The sequence below is a fragment of the Acanthopagrus latus genome, chromosome 18 (genome assembly GCF_904848185.1).
Source record: "Acanthopagrus latus isolate v.2019 chromosome 18, fAcaLat1.1, whole genome shotgun sequence".
Classification (NCBI taxonomy): Eukaryota; Metazoa; Chordata; class Actinopteri; order Spariformes; family Sparidae; genus Acanthopagrus; species Acanthopagrus latus.
Genome location: NC_051056.1, coordinates 20,922,644 through 20,940,022, shown reverse-complemented (window position 1 = coordinate 20,940,022; position 17,379 = coordinate 20,922,644). Strand labels below are relative to the sequence as shown.

General features: G+C 39.3%; 1 protein-coding gene across 2 annotated transcripts in view; it reads left to right on the top strand.

Annotated features, from left to right (window-relative positions):
- LOC119007135 (protein diaphanous homolog 1-like) overlaps positions 1-17,379 on the top strand; it is a 95,807-nt gene that overhangs the window by 4,268 nt on the left and 74,160 nt on the right. Inside the window, exon 2 of one of the 2 annotated variants that reach the window (XM_037076544.1) lies at positions 16,644-16,670. The exons of the other annotated variant lie outside the window; for it this stretch is intronic. Within the exon in view, the coding sequence (XP_036932439.1) occupies positions 16,644-16,670 (27 nt within the window). The remainder of the gene's footprint in view (positions 1-16,643; positions 16,671-17,379) is intronic. 2 annotated transcript variants of the gene reach the window in all.

The following is a 17,379-nucleotide window of genomic DNA, read 5'->3' as shown; positions in this document are numbered from 1 at the left end:
TAAGTGTGCGTCTCGTGAAGCATAAACTCTTGTGCCTGCATGAGCCTTTGTGCAACAGTGCACCTACTTCCTGGGGGAACCACCTCAGCAAATGCTTCATTTAAGATAACGCCATGAAATACACCGGTCAGGTCACAACTCTTCAGTCAGACTCTGACTCAAGTCGTCCAAGTCAAGTGGAGTAGTTAAAAATTTGCTTTGTGCACAGTGGGTCTCTTTTGCCCTTTTCCCTTTTTATGTCTGTTCTATTCCCCCAACACACACACACACACACACACACACACACACACACACACACACACACACACACACACACACACACACACCTCGAAGGCACACACAGTTTCCTGTTCTCTACATCTCATGGGGAAGAAGAGCATACTGTGAGCTGAAGAATAGGATGACTGAGTGCCAGCGTGAAACTGGAGTGGTTAATGGACTGCTAGTGGCATGGGCCTCTTGGCTCAGAGTGAACGGGAATATTTTAGAGAGAAGGACTGAGCAAGGGAAAGCAAGTGAGCCATCAATGAGCAGGGACTGGTGTGGAAGAAGGGGTGGGACAAATTGAGAGAGGGAGTAAAGAGAAGTGTTTGACGGAAGGCAAAAGAAGGTGTGGGAAAGGAGCCAAAAAGGAGAAATGCAGATAAGGAAATTAAGGAAGGCAGAAAATGTGCACGAGTGTGGGTGCAGTCAGTGATAATAACAAGTTACAGGTGGTGTGGTGGGTATGGAAAGCGTAAATTACTGAAGTTGACTCTAAAACACAGCCAAAGGGTAGAGAGGTTTTGAATCACCCAGAGCAGGAAACCGTTCTGAATTTCTCTCTATGGTTGAAACTTTGAAGCATGTGACACCTGTGGTCACACCCAAAGTCAGTGATTTAATGGCAGGTGTTAGCTGTCAAAGATAAAATAATTGGTTGCAACATGAGTGAACGTTTTCACTCACACGGAGCGGTTCTGCTAACTCAATGAGACATTTGATGGATTATCTTGCAGCTATTTTTATCTTTAGATTCTTTCATATTGATTTCTGGCTGTAATTTTAAATGCCTGGCTTGCTGCAATTGTCATTCAATCTCAGGTTAGACATATATCCTGTCCACACACCAGTACTGACATAATGAATAATGACACGTGTTGGAATCATTTGCAATGGATGAGCATGATGCATGATGATTAACATGCATTGTGTTCTCTGCTTGCTCTGTCGTTACTGTACTCTACAGATAAAAACAAGCAGATGTTGGCTCAGCTGAGGGCTGTGTTTGGTTTTCTGAAGCCTGTTCTGACTGGATATGAGGGCTGAGTTGTGTAATAAAAGTGCCAGTGACCAATTTGTTGGGGCAGGCACACAGAGGAATGCAGAGTCACTGGAGCACTGAAATACCATACTTGCAAAGTAATCTCACCTTCACCTGAATGGCTGATTTATTCAGATGGGATTATTTTTATCTCAGACTGCACAGCTGACTTCATGAGCCTGTGCCAGCTCATTACAATGCGTCTAGTACCTGATGACCGTATAGTACTTGAGACATCTCACAGATGAGCAGTCAGTGGGTACAATCTAATGATGGTGGTCCAGCCTTGCATTTGACTGTTGGTCTGACAAGGTATTAGTATGATTAATTACCAAGTATTTTTATAATCGGTTTCAGTAGTAGTAGTCAAAATTCTTCGATTCCAGCTACTTCAGTGTAAATATTTCCTTTTTGCTTTACTCCTTTTTCAATTTAAAGTGATTTATATTTAAGTTTTGTTGGCTCTGGAAAATGCTAGTCGACATTTTTCACAATTTCCTGACATTTGATAGACTGAACAACTTCTTGATGAATCTTTATCGAGAAAATAATTGACAGATTATGAACAATAAAAAAATGTACAATTAATCCAAAAAGTAATTTGCAGGATAATAATGAAAGTAACAATAAGATTCAGCCTTGGTGAAATTAGACGTTTATATGTTATAGAAAGATGCAATCCATTTTGCTAACTCCTGATAACTACCGTACTTTCTGTTAGCACTTGCTCTCCTATCCGCCTAATTGACTGAATGTCTAAAGGAGAAGCCGTGGAGTTGACAAACAATGTTGCTTTTCTCTTTTGAGCCACCATGAACAAATTCACAGAGGGCAGAATTGGCGTTGCTGCCTAAATAGTCAAACCCCTGAGACAGCATTCTGCAGGCTTAATGGGGAACCTTTTTTTGTTTTAGATATTACATATGGTATTTTTAGGCTACTGTGCAAAGGGTGATGTTAAGTCCTAAAGGGACAATGCACGACATTGAACACCGGTACAAACAATTAATGTTTGTCGAAGAGTGAGGTCAGTCAACAGCCAGCTTGCGCTCTGAGGATAAGCTGTGACAAGTGTTGGTGCAGATGACTATTTTGTGTTACTTGTGTGTTGTTTGGGCATAACCTCATGTCTTGTGGTTTGTGTTGATTAGAGGCCTTATGCTGCAGCCATGCGTGTCTCTAAGTGTGATACAGAGAGGCTATAGAGGAAACGGCTTTCTGTTTCTCTGCATGTCATTCTTTGTCATGCTCATTTCCCCTTCCTCAACGGAGAACTTTGAACAATTCATCTGAGCATACAGTTTGTTGCCCTGAGCTGTTGAATATTTGCCACAGTCAGTTTCACCTGCTCATATGTTTTTCAAAGGCCTTCACTACTCTGTTCAGTTAAAAAAAAAACTGGCTTATCAAGACACTCTGTCACACAATGTTTATTGTTGTGATTTTGATACAAATAAACTGCTACCTCTGTGCACATCAGTCTTTAATGAAAAGATACTTCAATGTAAACTGACATGAAATTTGTGTTTAAACTGCTCTGATCTGGGTGTTCACTTATTGTTCACACACTCATTTCATCATCTGTTCAATCTCACTTCTCCTTCTTACTTTTTCTAGTTGTGTTTGTATGCATGCATGCATGCACAAAAGCATGCACACAGATATGTCGGTTTTCCACCCTGTGATATTATTTCTTAAATTCTGAGGGCTTTGTCAGGAAGTTGTACCAAAATAGCGAACAGGATGCTTCCTTATTCATTCCCATTATTACTTAACCTTATCTCTCTCCTTCCCTCCTTTCCATCAATTGTGCAAGGAGGTACCAGTGGTCGAATAAATATGTTTACACACATATACACAGCCCACTATCAAACCTTTGGAGGCTTAGATGCATTAGAAGCCTGGATAATATTAAAACATAGAGTGGGGTTTTATTATTGGAGCCTTAGTAGACAGGATTAAAACATTCCAGACTGGAGATTGATAACACTGACTAACTGTATTACCCCAGGTCAGTGTGATGTTTCTGTTGTTGAATTTTTCCTTTTAAATCCAACATTCAACCCTTTTACCAGAAAAGTAGTTAAGATAGCCTGTCCCAAGTCTAAGAAGTCCCCCTGCCAAAGCAGTCGACCTACAGGGAAACATTGAAATCTTTCACTACCATTTGCATCGCAATTTAAATTTCATTCACTGTCATCAGAAAAAAATGGAAAAACATATCATGGTAATGTGATCCCACCTCAAGTGTAGTGGCTTCAGCCTAGAGCAGTGTTTTTCAGTCCCGTTCTTGGGGATATATTGTCCTGCATGTTTTACCTGTCCCCCGGCTACAACACACCTGACTTAGATAACCGGGTCGTTTTCAGGCTTCCATGGCGCTTGATAACAAGTTGATCATTTGAATCAGGTATGTCGTGATTGGGAGACATGTAAAACATACAGTGCAGTTGGCTCCTAGGAACAGTACTTACATACGCAGGCATAGAGTGTGAGTTAGTTTGGTCATCAAAATGTCAAAAAATAGTTAGAAATGTCCATCAGAAGTTCACTGTTGTATTTCCTCAAAGAAAGGCAGTAAATTCTGACATATTAGAAACTCAAAGTGAGAGAATGTTTGGCATTTTTGATTAAAAAATGACAAATTGTCTGGTCTAACCACTGCTTTACCAACATATTTGCCTGCCACAGACTGGTCACACAGAAGTTTGAATTCCCCATTTTATACTGGTAATGTATACGACAACATTTCCTTATGTGTTTTCCAGCTGCAGCATCTCTGATTAGCTTTCTTCTCTGGTGCTTGTAAAAGACAGAACTGCTGGAGCAGCATATAGAAGGCTTTTGAGTTTCTGCCGAACAGCTTCGACTTTATCAATACAATATCATCTTGCTTATTATATTGCTTTTTATTACCACTATTCTAAATGAAGTTGGGGTGTTCTGCTAATTTCTTGCTAAAAACATTATTGAAAATCAATTGAACATGATGTAACATGATGATGATGACGCTATTATTTTTACATGATCAGCTGCCTCGATACTTCTTGTATTTCTCTTTCAGGTTTTGTGATTATTAGTCAGTCAGAAATTGAGCTGTTTCATGCGTGTGTTTGTGAGTGTGAGCCCGAGCCTGTAGTTCTTGTTTATGCTGTGAAAAAAGACTTACTGAGCTGGCTATGATATGATGTTGCTTATTCAGCTGCTAGTATGCTTGTCGGGTGGTCAAATAGCTCTGAAATCCTTCCCCTCACACCTTTCAAAACCTCGGATTATTTTTCTGCAACTGCATAATATGTTGTGTCCTCTCCAGTTTCTACTAACGTTTGAGAGAGGTAGTGTTTTCTGTCAATCTTCGTCAGAGAAGGAGGTGGCAGTGTTGTTTCCCCAGTTTCTATGTATGTATGTATGTATGTATGTATGTATGTATGTATGTATGTATGTATGTATGTATGTACTGGTACTGTCTGCTTGTTAACAAGAGGAGTACACTTGTAAGCTGGGTAGACAAACTTGCAGACAGATCCTTACAGATATGAGTGCTCTTGCTTCTACGTGTGACACCTGTGTTGTGTATGGGGGGCTTAGCTAGGATTACAGTGTCAGTCCTTCTCTGTGACTCTCCCCACTCTCCCCCTGACAGATTACAGCTAATCTCAGACTGCTCTGTGTATCTCAACACCATGACTGTAAACAGCATGGGCCTACGTGTCGCTCACACAACTGAGTGTGTGTAGGAGGGCAGTCTATGCCTGTTGCCAGCATTGAGCACAGTGTTAAGACATTTAAGTCTGTGGGAGAAATTTAGCTGCTGGTCACAGATGCACACCCTGTTGTGTCTTGGCGAGGCGTGTAGGAAACCAAGATTAACCTGAAATCTGCTATTAGTTCACATTATAATCACTATGTGTGCTGAAGTATAGCAGAGGCTTTAGTAATTATAGTCCGGTAACAGGTAGCTGGAACGGATTCAGACCACAGGCAATAACAATAATGTTAAACGTGAGTTAATCCCAAATGATGCGTAGAAATATATGTGAGGCACCCTTTTCAACAGAGCTCTGTGGCTTTAATTTTCATTGACTGTGCACACAGCTCAATAGCACTTCATTAATAGTCTGCTGCCAAAATTGGCTTGGGGAAATTATGTGAGGAATAATGGGCAATAACAATAGGAGATATTGACTTAGTCACATACACCATATGTTTGACAAAATATGGGATTCTTCACAGCTCATCATCAGCTGAAGGTACCTGACAGGTATGGTTGAGGCGTTGGGACATCACTGGCACTGACAAATGTGTCACATTCAGTGATTTAGTGTTTTTCCCAAACATCTTTCCTGCCCAGTCTAAGACCTGCAAAAACTACATTCAAAATAAGAGTAGAAAACTAACATAACTATAAGCTAGTTTATAATATTTCAGGTAGAGAACGGCTCATTAAACATTTTCAAATTTAAAAAAGTATTGTTTTTGTCCTAAGGAAAAAGACAATACTTCAAAGAGCAGCTAGCAGAACAGCTAGCTTACCTGTAGCCTGCATCTGCACTTTCAGACACTTCTCCTATGTGCAATGAGATTATCAACTGACTGATACCTGATGCAACCCCATCAGAGCTGTAGATGTCGAGTTTATTGTCTGTTCCAGAGATCCTTTATTGATGGAGGGTTTGCTCTTAACAGATTTGAGAGGTACTTTTTGGAATTTTAAACTGTGTTTATAAGATAAGTCAAAAATGTAATTATTGCTATGAAAATTACAGTGTATTACTCACATTTTACTCACCTAAGCCCACAAGCTGGAGATTCATTGCATTCAAGCATATGAAGGCAGAAGCCAGAATTCATATTGTGGTCGTACACACAGAGGTGGACAGGGACACAACAACACCAGTAAGAGACTGAGAACCTTCCTGTGCTCTCCCTCCGTCACTTTATGCAGCTTCATTATTAGGCAGTTCTCATTTCGTACAGTTATTCTTATGATGGCCTCTCAGCCATCACAGGAACAAACCCTGCCTCTGTCTCGGTTGATTTTGAAGGCTTTAGTCATCAGTAGGAGCAGTCACTGATGCATGCATATCAGCCAAGTCTCTGTGTGCTGGTACAGTGGACTGAGTGTGTGAGGATATGAGGGGGGTGGAGAGAATGTGTGCGTAGGTGATACTTACCAGTTCTTGTGGTAATTAGGTGGTGAAAGTTTGAGATTTGTATACAGTAGATGAACTTGTGTTGTGTGTGAGTGATGCTACCGCAAAGTGCAAAGTATGCTGATGGAAGCTCCACTCCGCTCCTGAGCAGACGACCTGTGTAGGTGGATGAGTTTAGATGTGCTGTGTGGCAGCATCATCACTTCTAAGACGCTAGACATCAGGATACAGCCGTTATTTAAATGACTCTGAAGGCTTTACACCCCACAGCCAGAGTTTTTTTTCCAATTGGTATTGAGGTAAGAGGTGCAAAGTAAGCTGTGGTCTGTGAATCGTGCAATCATGAAACAAAAAGGTAAAGTTTGTTGGGACATGTTGCAGCATCAGGGTAGCAGGCAGCTTTGGCAGTGAACCAAGCACACTAGCAGGATATATGAAAATGAATTAAAAGGAAACTGCACTTGCTGTAATATTTTCGCCTCAACATTTTGTGGAATTTCACAGAATGTATAAGGTTGTTCTGTTGGTTATTGCAGTCATCATTGTCATTGAATATTTATTGTTGCTACAGTTTGGTATCTTGTGAATGATGAGAATAAAACAATGTCTGTAATGATTGCATTGCTGATATTGTAGTGAGATGGGGATGTGGGTGGTAGTTGGGGGTGGACAGTAGTATTTTAGGGCTTCTGTTGTTTTTTCCTGACCCGTATGAACAAAGACACCGCCTACCCCCTTTCTCTCTCCTCCCAAGGGCACAATTGAGTTGTGTGGTGTTTGCCTTTAGTCATTCCTTTAAATATCTCGAGTGTTTCTGTGAGACCCATTCTTATTATCCCCCCAAATTATAGGCTTTTTCTTTGTTTCCTATGCACAACTTGCAGTTATTGGTGTGTGACGTAAGTTGGTGTGTGATGTAATTTCCTTGTTGTGTTTTTTGGTGTGCATGTGTGGCTGTCTCCTTGGTTTTGTTCCCCCACAAGCAGTCATTTTAAGAATGACTGATATTACTCCAGAGTCATATTAGGGTTTATTATTATAGGTTATCGGACAATTTATTTCTGAATATTTTTGCTCTGGTGATTGAAAGGTAACACAGGGCTGTGTGTTTTGAAACTGTACTACCTGGGGCTGGAGAACCATTGATATACTGTATAGTGATTTAATACATAGGGGAAGTTGAGAGCTCGCCACACTGTGACATTGTTCAACTTATTGCTAAAAGTGACAATGTGGCTTATCAGGGGCCTGGAAGTAAAACCTCTTTTCATTACTTTCCTACACAGTATTTTAATATGCCTATTTTGTATTGACAAATCTGTCAGTACAAGAGATTAGAAATTTCTTGGTTCATGTAGTCAAAAAAAGTTAAAGCCTGAGGGTATTCATGTATGAAATGCAAACTGTTATAAAGCCTGTGTGTATAGCTGTATTGATTAGAATAGGAGAGAAGGAGAGGAGCATGTTATGATGAGTGAGAAATTCAGATGAAATACCTCCTGTTTGCACCTTCATGGATTAAGCTCTTGCCTTCTACAGTAACTTGGCTTTCGAACTGAAAATAGTGGTGGGGCCAACTATTAGTTGTTCACATACTGCTGATTAATCAGTGACGTATGATCTAGGAAGTTGAGTTTGAGATGTGGCACTGTGGGATTTATTGCATTTAATGCCACAAAACTGCACAACAGTTTATAATGCTATTGGACAGGATTTTGTAACTCTTGAAAGTCATCAACCCAAGTTAATCTGATCCCCTCCCATTTGGCCTCTCTAGTTCATTTTCTTCCAAAAATCATCTCAAACATAACATGCAAAGCCAATGGTGCCCTGTCAGTTTGGGTCATCTTGCTCTAAGGGAGATTAGCTCTCCTTATAACATCATCATCCCCATCTCAACGCCATCTCCAGCAGCAGGCCTATCATTCAGTTGTCTGTGAGGTGCTGCTTGTGGCCCATGTTTAACATCCTCATCAAAGTAGAGGGCTATATATCAGGTATCTAATTGTAGTTAGTCTCAATTAATGTGGTCTTTGTTGTTTTACCACCATAATTAGCTCCCAAAAGATGTCTCAGGGCTCTCACGACACCAAGGAGAAAACATCAGCAAATGTTAGAGTATCTTGCAAACTGCAAGTTGCTGATGTTTCTCAGGAACAGTGCCACTTTGCCAGAGTCATTGAAAAAGTAATCGCTGTCATCCCAGGGAATTCAGTGCCTATGCACAGCGCAGAATTAATGACACAAAACAGATAAACATCGACCTCTACTGTATTACACAGTATTTAATTTAACAGGACCATTTAACATTTCGCAAGACCCTTGAAGTCCTTTATAGGGCACAGACATGGGTAAAGCATTTAAGTTTGTTCAGCCAGTTTTAGAGCAGACAGGCTTGTATAGAGACACAGCGACAGTGTCCTCCCTTGTTTTAAGTGGAGGCGGGTGGGGGGCGGGGGGGTTTGTGTCTCCATTAACAACAGTAGACCTTGGACTATGAGCAGTCATGCAGCAAACGTGCCCCACTTGGACTGACATACAGTCGTAATCTCTCTCACAGTCTCACAGTGTTTTTTCTGGACTCTATAATCAATGTTTTTTTTCTCTGTGTCACAGGTTGCTTGGAAGTTGTAACTAACTAACTAAGCATGTGTCAACAGGCAGGGTTCCTGTAAACAGTGACTACGTCATTATCAGACCCTGCTCTTTTACTGCCATGCTCAAATGAGCATTTGATAGATAATTTTGTTTTTTCTTGCTTTTCAAGGCTTTTTAGGTTGAAACCGTGTCAACCATACGGCTTTGAATGTGTGCAATATGTCACTGCTATTGGTAATTTCCTGCTTAGGCTGTATTCATAGGAAAGTTTTCAGCTGTGTTTGGGTGTGCCGGCCCAAGCGCTGCTTCCCCCTCTAAGATATCATCAGTACACTCAGTATGTTGCCCTGGCAACGCTGTAAGCAGTGTTAACTCAGCACGGGTAACAAGATGACATAGACCACACATACCAACCCTTTTCCTCTACTTAATGTTCAGTGGTCAGAGATTTGTTTTAAGTATACAAGCTGATATTGTAATCAACTTTCTTCAACACGTATACAGTAGGAATAAATTAATTCTCTTATATTCCATTACCCTCCATATCTGCACCCTGTTTGCCCAACCACCGTCACACTCCACACACTCAGCCCCTCACCTGTCCTCTTACTCCCCTCTCTCATCCAACTCTGTCTCCCAGACCTATTCACACAATATTAATATGAAGAAAGAAATGATACAACCCTAACACCACATTACCTATTTCAAGTCACAGAACACAGAAATAACTCCACATCCATCTTCACAGACAGGTCATTTGTTTTCTATCTACCTCTATAAATAACCAGTGAAGGCATGAGAACAGTGATTTCTGTGGTATTACTTAATGGTTTAGGCATTTGATAATCAGAATTTAAAAGGTTTTAAGTCTGCTTAGAGTCTATAAAGGTTTGTAAAGCATCTATAGATTGGCAATGACCTCCTAAATACAAATCTTTTTTAAATGAATTTCTCTTATATTACAATTGAGCACTTTCTGGTTTATTTTGTCAAAGATATTTTTTGGCACTTTGCCCTGGCAAGTCACTGGCTCTGACTTTTTGTGACTGGACAATGGATGTTTGTTTGTGATAGTAGGCCAATTTAGGAACTAAGTGAAACTGCAGACAGGGCAGAGGCAGAATCATAACCATAAAAAATACAGTAAACTAATTGGCATGGCTTGACAACAAATTTGTCTGGTCATGACTAATAAGTGAATCATGCTGACAAAACAAATATATGTAAATCCATCTTAAGTTTGACTTTTAGATCTCTTCAGTAGAACATAGTGGATTGCAGAGGCCTTGTCCTAGTGCACAATCATAGTTAAGAAAATGTGAATATTCATATCTCTACTAGTGCCTCAAAACCAACTTTTAATTGGTGGATATCCCAGTCCAATCTGTACTGGCAACATGTAGTGTACAGTGTATACTGTTTATGCCATTATTGTAAAGGCCTGTATGAATGAGGGAAAGCTGGTGCCTGCACACTGGTATTGGTATTTATGCCAGCAGTATTTTGGGTGCTCTAATGACAGGTGAAAATAGCGTTACGACAAATGCAAGACAATATTTGTTGTTTATTAATACAAAATGTCACATCCATGGTGCAAAATCAGCTTTTTCCACCAGCCAAATGGCTTGTAAATGTTCACATTTTACCAGCTACTTTTTAGTTAGCATTGTCTCTTTTGGTGTGTTAACAAGTCTACCAGTCACTTGCATATTTTACCAGCATGGGACTGGTGCTTATTTGATGCCCAGGACACATCCTTTGCAATTTGCATCAGTCAGTAAAATCACGCAATTTCCCTGTTGGAAAGCCCAGCCATTAACCGAGTGTGCATCCATTTTGAATGATCATCTGACAGAACTGTGAATGCTTCACTCATTTGCCTCTGAAAGTGGCTTCTCTGCTTTCTGCCGGTCTGCCTCTCCTTGGTTTTCATTCTTGCTTTGATTTACATAATCTCACTCGCCAATCTCAAGACCTGCTACTCAAATTTGTATGCACAAGCAGGTCTAAGTACACGTACACAAAGAAACATCAGCAACAGTTTGAGACTAACTCATTATATGGCTATAATAAGCCAAATGCATCTGCTGATTTACGCTCTCTTCAGCGGTCTGCTCTTACAGACAGACTACTAGACAGAGAGAACCCATTCTATATCCTCCATATTTCTGCTGCTGTCTTCAAAGCAGTTTAACTATGCTCTTTTTGGAGAACTTGTATGTTTGTCTCTCTGTATATGTGTTTAATGTAAAGGGCTTTTCAAGGTTTTTTTCCTGTACAGAAAATTACAAATCAGCACACTGTGTGTAATTCTTCATTTCTTGCTATCGTAAATATTATTTAATTTATAAAAAAAAAAGAAAAAGTATATACCGGCCTCCAGAATCCTACATGCATTCATTTTAAGGTTCACTTTACACATACATACCCTAACTCAAACATAGCCGTCATAGATCTTAATTTCATATCTTGCATATCACAACTTGAATAGCTGAATTTGGGGAAACTTTGTTGCTGTAGCATATTGTTTTGTTTAACCCAATCAAATGGATTAATTGTCCAGGCCTCTGATTACCAATTTCCTTGGGGAAACCCCAGTATTATTTAATATTCGAGGCATTTCCCTACTTCTGTTTGTAGAATATGCAGTTAAACACGCCTATTGTGAAACATAGGTTACTTTAACATTGAGTACAAAATAAAGCAAAACAAATATCTTATCCATCCCCAGTGTTGCACTTGAAATTTCTCAACTTGCCAGTGGCAGGTAAATGAAAGTATTGTAGCAGGGTGATTTGTGACATCCCATAACACAGACTGAATCACTACAACTCTGTCTGGCTCTGACACTTCAGCAAGTGGACACAGAAAAACAGTGTGGCATTATTTTGCAGGGGTCATGGGTCTGCAGTGAAAACCTCCTTGGAGCAGACACAGGCCAAAGAGGCAAGGTCATAAAATGTCATTTTTAATGAGGCATGGAGAAAAAAAAAAAAAAGATGCACAGCACTTGTAATTGTTAGTTTACAAGGAGACGGGCACATCATGGCCGATTATCTAAATCAGCTCATTTAGCTGGCAGGCAAGAAGTTTTGTGAGCTTGGTTTAGATTTAGAATTGGAGAAAAGCCTCCTTAACTAAAGCAGCGGGAACTGTAATTACAGTTTAATCTGTAAATTAAGAAAAATACATCTAATCATTTGGTCTATGAAATGTGAAAAATGTCTATCACAAATACTGAGCTCCTAAGGAAATTTGTTCAGATTACACCCAACAGATCTTTAAATCACAATGGCCTTAAACCGTCAGAAGACAACATTTTTAAAATTGAGAAGCTGGAACTAGTACGTGGTTGGTAGATTTGCTTTATAAATTACATTGTGATAGTTATGATTATTTTTTTGTTGTTCCACTATTACATTCATCAACTATTCATTTAAGCACTGTTGGACAAAATTGAGAAAACGGTGAATCACTTGCACTGTGACAGAAATCATGATGTGTAGATTTAGCGCCAAACATTAGTCATATTCAGGCGGTGTTATTTACATGCTGCGATTAGGTTCAAGTTAATGGCAGGGCACAAGATGTCTCCTACTTCTCTGTCAAGTCCAGTCTCGGTGCATGTGCACTTGGGGCTTTGATTCTACACATTCTGGCCACCAGCGCAGAGAAAATTTTAACTTGAAGCATTGAATGTGAAAACGGCGTTCTAATGTCAAACACACACACACTTAAATTTTACTAGAGAGGGACTGTCCAATAGTGGAAAACATCCACCCTAAGCTGTATCTGCTGTATACAGCCATGTTAACGTGGTACCTGGATCATAGCTGGTATTGGCTGATCCATTTAGTGGAGGCTGCTCAGAGCTGTTCTAAAAGTGGTTGTGAAGGAGTTCATTACCGCTTATATGGTTCTTCTCAGATGCAGAGACAGAACTTAAAGGCCCATTTGACCTCTTTAAAAACAATTCTGACTCAAAACTGGTAAATTATTAGGGGTGTGCATCTGTCCCTTATAAGACAAATCGAGACATATCTAGATGCATGGGCTAATTTATTATGGAACATTTTGGTGCAATGCGATACAGCTTTTTTTTTTCATGTAGACATTTATTTTCTATTGTAAATTAGAATATGCCAATTATATAAATGTGGCATTCCTTACCTTCAAATAAATATTTCAGAAGACCAGGGAAGCCCATATATTTTACTTACTATTGTGTATATCTTTATCTTAATCTGCGTAGACCTCTTTGTTTAAAAAACTTACCTGTTGTCTCATCCTGGAACAACTATCCTGTTGTCTGAATCTCCATGAGCAGGATCTCTCTAAGCTGGATCAATCTGCTTTGGACCTCTGTGAACTGGATGTCCCTGACTGTCTGTGTCCTCCTGCTTCCTTGTAATGATCAGTGTATAAAATCACACCTGTGATTAACAATCAGACAAATATTTAGAACTGATAACAAATTAAACAATTTAGATTAATTTAACAGTGTGCACTGTGCAGCAACTGTCAGTAGACTGTAAACAGTGTACAGTATGGTTAAATTCAGTAGATAGATTCAGTTGACAAAGACAGTTAACAGTGTGCAGTACTACCAGCAGTTGTAGAATACAACTAATGATAGCAACACATTCAAAAGCAGACAGGCCGTAAGCCCTGAGCAATAAACGGGGCTATAGACGTCGTAATTACCTTAGACCTCGCTGAGTTGTGGGTGTGTGTTCTTGCTAGTGCTAGCTTTAGTAGCATCCTCATCTTCTGCACAGGTTTCACCATGCCATCTCACCAGGTTAATGCTAAGATACTGTACTTAAGAGCTGTTTACTTGGAAATGCTATGCTAATGTTTCTGTGCTGCATCTTGCAAGAGTCTCGCACCTTTGAACTTTTATGAGAGTTTGAAGACACTCTGAGGAAGTAGCAGCTTCACTCAACTGATTCATAACTTTAAAATCGGGCCACCGACAAGTTGATCGATTCAGAGGTCCGTGTATTGGTGTAGTCATATCTTTAAATTTACCCATTTCCGAATCATACTGGTTTATATTTACACCCATATTGATCCTGTTCTGGAGTCCTTATATTCTTAACTGTACTTGTGGGTTGAAAAGCGGAACCTTACACTCACAGTTCAAGAATGGTTTGTCTCTTCCTTCCCCATCTATCTCTAGTGTTTTCTTACAGACACACACCTATTAACTCCTATTAATTACCCAGAATTCACTGTTCCTGCTATCGGCTGTATATTTCAGTTGTATGGGCTAATAGCACCACAACATGTGTGTATGTGTTATTTTCTGCCCCTGTGTGGGTCTGTTATTTAATGGCTGCTGTGTAAGCGGAAATATCCTTCTCTCGACTGCTGTCTGAATGATCAGAGTGCCCTCTCTCGCTCTTTCTCCCTTCTCACTATCCCTTGTTCTCCTGCCACAGAGAAATGTTCAATAAACCTGTGCAGCTGTGGCATATAGTAAAGGGACAGAAAACACAAAATCTGTGAATAAATGTTAAGAAAAATATATCAGAAGCTTATAGTTGTACAAGACTTACTATTTATATTTGTATCTAGAGAGGGCAGTTGTGACTTTTGGTTTAAAGCTTGATTAGAACAATGAAACATGAAACCAGTTTTTGTGACATGTCACTCTAATTCAATGCCATGTGAAAGCAGCAGGCATTGGAATTAAACAAATGAAACAAAATGCAGTATACCAATATAACAATTTGGATCCTCTTGGGTTTCCAACGCATGTACATGCTCATATTTGCTCATACTTCTTATAGAATGATGGCCTTATAGAGCTCACAGGGAAGGTGGTTTCATGAGAGAAATGTTAGAAATGTATCAATGCTTTTTTTCTTAAACTAAGATGTATTTCAACAGTATTTCATTTAACCTTCTGTTATTTTGCTCTTAAGTATTTCAAGATAAATTAACTGTTAATCACACAACTCATTTTAATGTAGAGCTAAGAGGCATTGAGCAACATGTCGAGGTTAAGTGGAGCTTTCACTAGATTTACAAGTAGCTGAAAAAAATCTTGGTAGAATGATGAACACCAGATATATTACTGAATAGATGGTGTCACTTTATGCTGTTGAGATATTTTACCAGTAATAGAAACCTTAAGAAGGAGCACACTTCCTTCAGAAAATATTGTTCCCATCACTTGTTTTCATTGTGTATGAGGAAAGCACAATTCTCCTTGAAAACGCTAGACTTCGTGCTATCTGTTGTATTGTACATGTTCATAACGACAGCCTTCGCATACTGTCTAATACTTTTCACTAATCCATTGGCAAAACTGCTTCAACAATACGGTGACACTCCTTTATTATTGGATGTATTTGGTGTAATATTCTTTAATCTTACCTGAAACGTTGAATATCTTGAATTAGTTACTAGAGTTACATGTAAATGCAGTCATAGTGTCTATATTTTTTAGATTTATGATTTCCTATTTGTCTAGAAATAAGAATCTATTTTTCCAATCTTTTTTGTCTTCATTAAAATTTGATATAATATACATCGATTTTATCTAATCGAACTAACTACACTGTATATTTGTGTTTGTCTGGAAGCTTGGATAAACCTAGAGATGCTAGTGCACCTCCCAGCCCCAGGGCTTAGCTAACGACAGAGACGAAACATCTGTCAGTAGCTCTGCATTTAATGTGTGAAAGCGAAGAGTAGATTCTGTTCTGTGTGACTACTTGACCCTCAGACTGCTGCGGTTGAGACCAACCCCTAAGGTTACATGCTGTTTGATGTGGGAACAGCGGGTCGGATGTCATGTCCAGACTCATCTTCATGTCTCGTAGGTTGTTGGAGGTTTCTTTTTGCCTTTTGCTTTCCTCTGTCAAAATACATGGAAAACAGCTTTCCTTTAAATTTGAATACTAGGCACATTTGCATTAAAGAGCAAGATGTCAGTATCATCCTACTCTTAGATTCTTGAAAAGAATTTAATTCATTATATTTTGAGAAACTGATGTTGGTTGTGATTATTCTCTGATGTTATAAACTCTGCATGGGCTTAGTCCGAGTATGTGTTTGCACACTTTGAAAGTGTTACTGCTGACACTGAGCTTCCTTTGGGGACATCATTGGACATAGCCTGACACCTAGTGGCCAAGACATGCAAGTGTATTTCAGAGCTAAAATGCAACTTTCTCCTCTTTAAACATGTATTGCTGTCCCTCTGCCTTTTTATGAATGCTGATCTGTTAATAATAGTTCACACATGTAAGTACTAGCTTTCAGATGTCTTGTTTAACCCAAATTGATCTCCAATTTTGAATGTGTTAGATTGCTAGAGAGATGTGTGAATGTCTAAATAGAGTTATGATATTAATTTATGTATAGTTTTTTCCCCTTGTCCTGCTGTTAGTCACTCATGAACTCTGTAGATGGTTTTCCTTGATCGGTTTCCTGTCGTAATTGAATTCTGACTAATTATTTATCTTTCTGTCCCTCCATCTGCCTCCCTTCTTGTCACTGCTTTGCCCCTTCGTTTTTTCCTTTTTTCTAACCCTTGTATGCTATTGTCCTCCCTTTTATCCAATCATCCTTTACAGAAACTCAAACGGCTGATTCCGGACGAGGTAGGTTTTTAACGGCTTGTCCCCATCGCCCGTGTGCTTCACTCCTCCATCTGTCTTTGTGGTCTTTGATAAACCATCTCAACATTATTCATTTAATGTCATGTTGCTGTCTGTCTTGCAAGCCTAAACCAGATGTTCTTAAATATCTCTTGTCTTTTTCTGAACTCACATTGTATGTGCATGCTTTGAAAATGCACACTAATGGAATGAATAACTTGGCACATAAGAAAATAAAGCTTCATGATCCTCAAACAGGAAAATGCCCAAATTATAGTTATTGACCAGTTATTATTATCAACCAGTATGGAGGGCCACTGTTATAATATGTGCCAAGGTTTTCATGAATCGTAAAGTTAATATTTAAGTGTTGTAAGTGTTTTTCATTTGGCAGTAAATGACAATATTTCTAAGCACAAATCTTGGCAATGTATTGCACAAAGTCATTAAAAGCAGAGGGAAGGAAATCCCCCGTTGTTTGGTCAAATTGTGCATTTTGCACCTGCCAGTTTTAACCGCATGTTGACTTTGTGTTGCAATATTCGTGGCAAGCACCTTTTACATTTGCAATCCCTAATCATCATCTCACATTTTTGAAAACTTTCTACCAATTAGATGATACCATTTCCTGAAAACGAAGGAAAAAACATCTTTTGGGAATGTTCAGTCATTGAACATTAAAGAGTAGACTTGTCTTCAAACCGTGAGATGA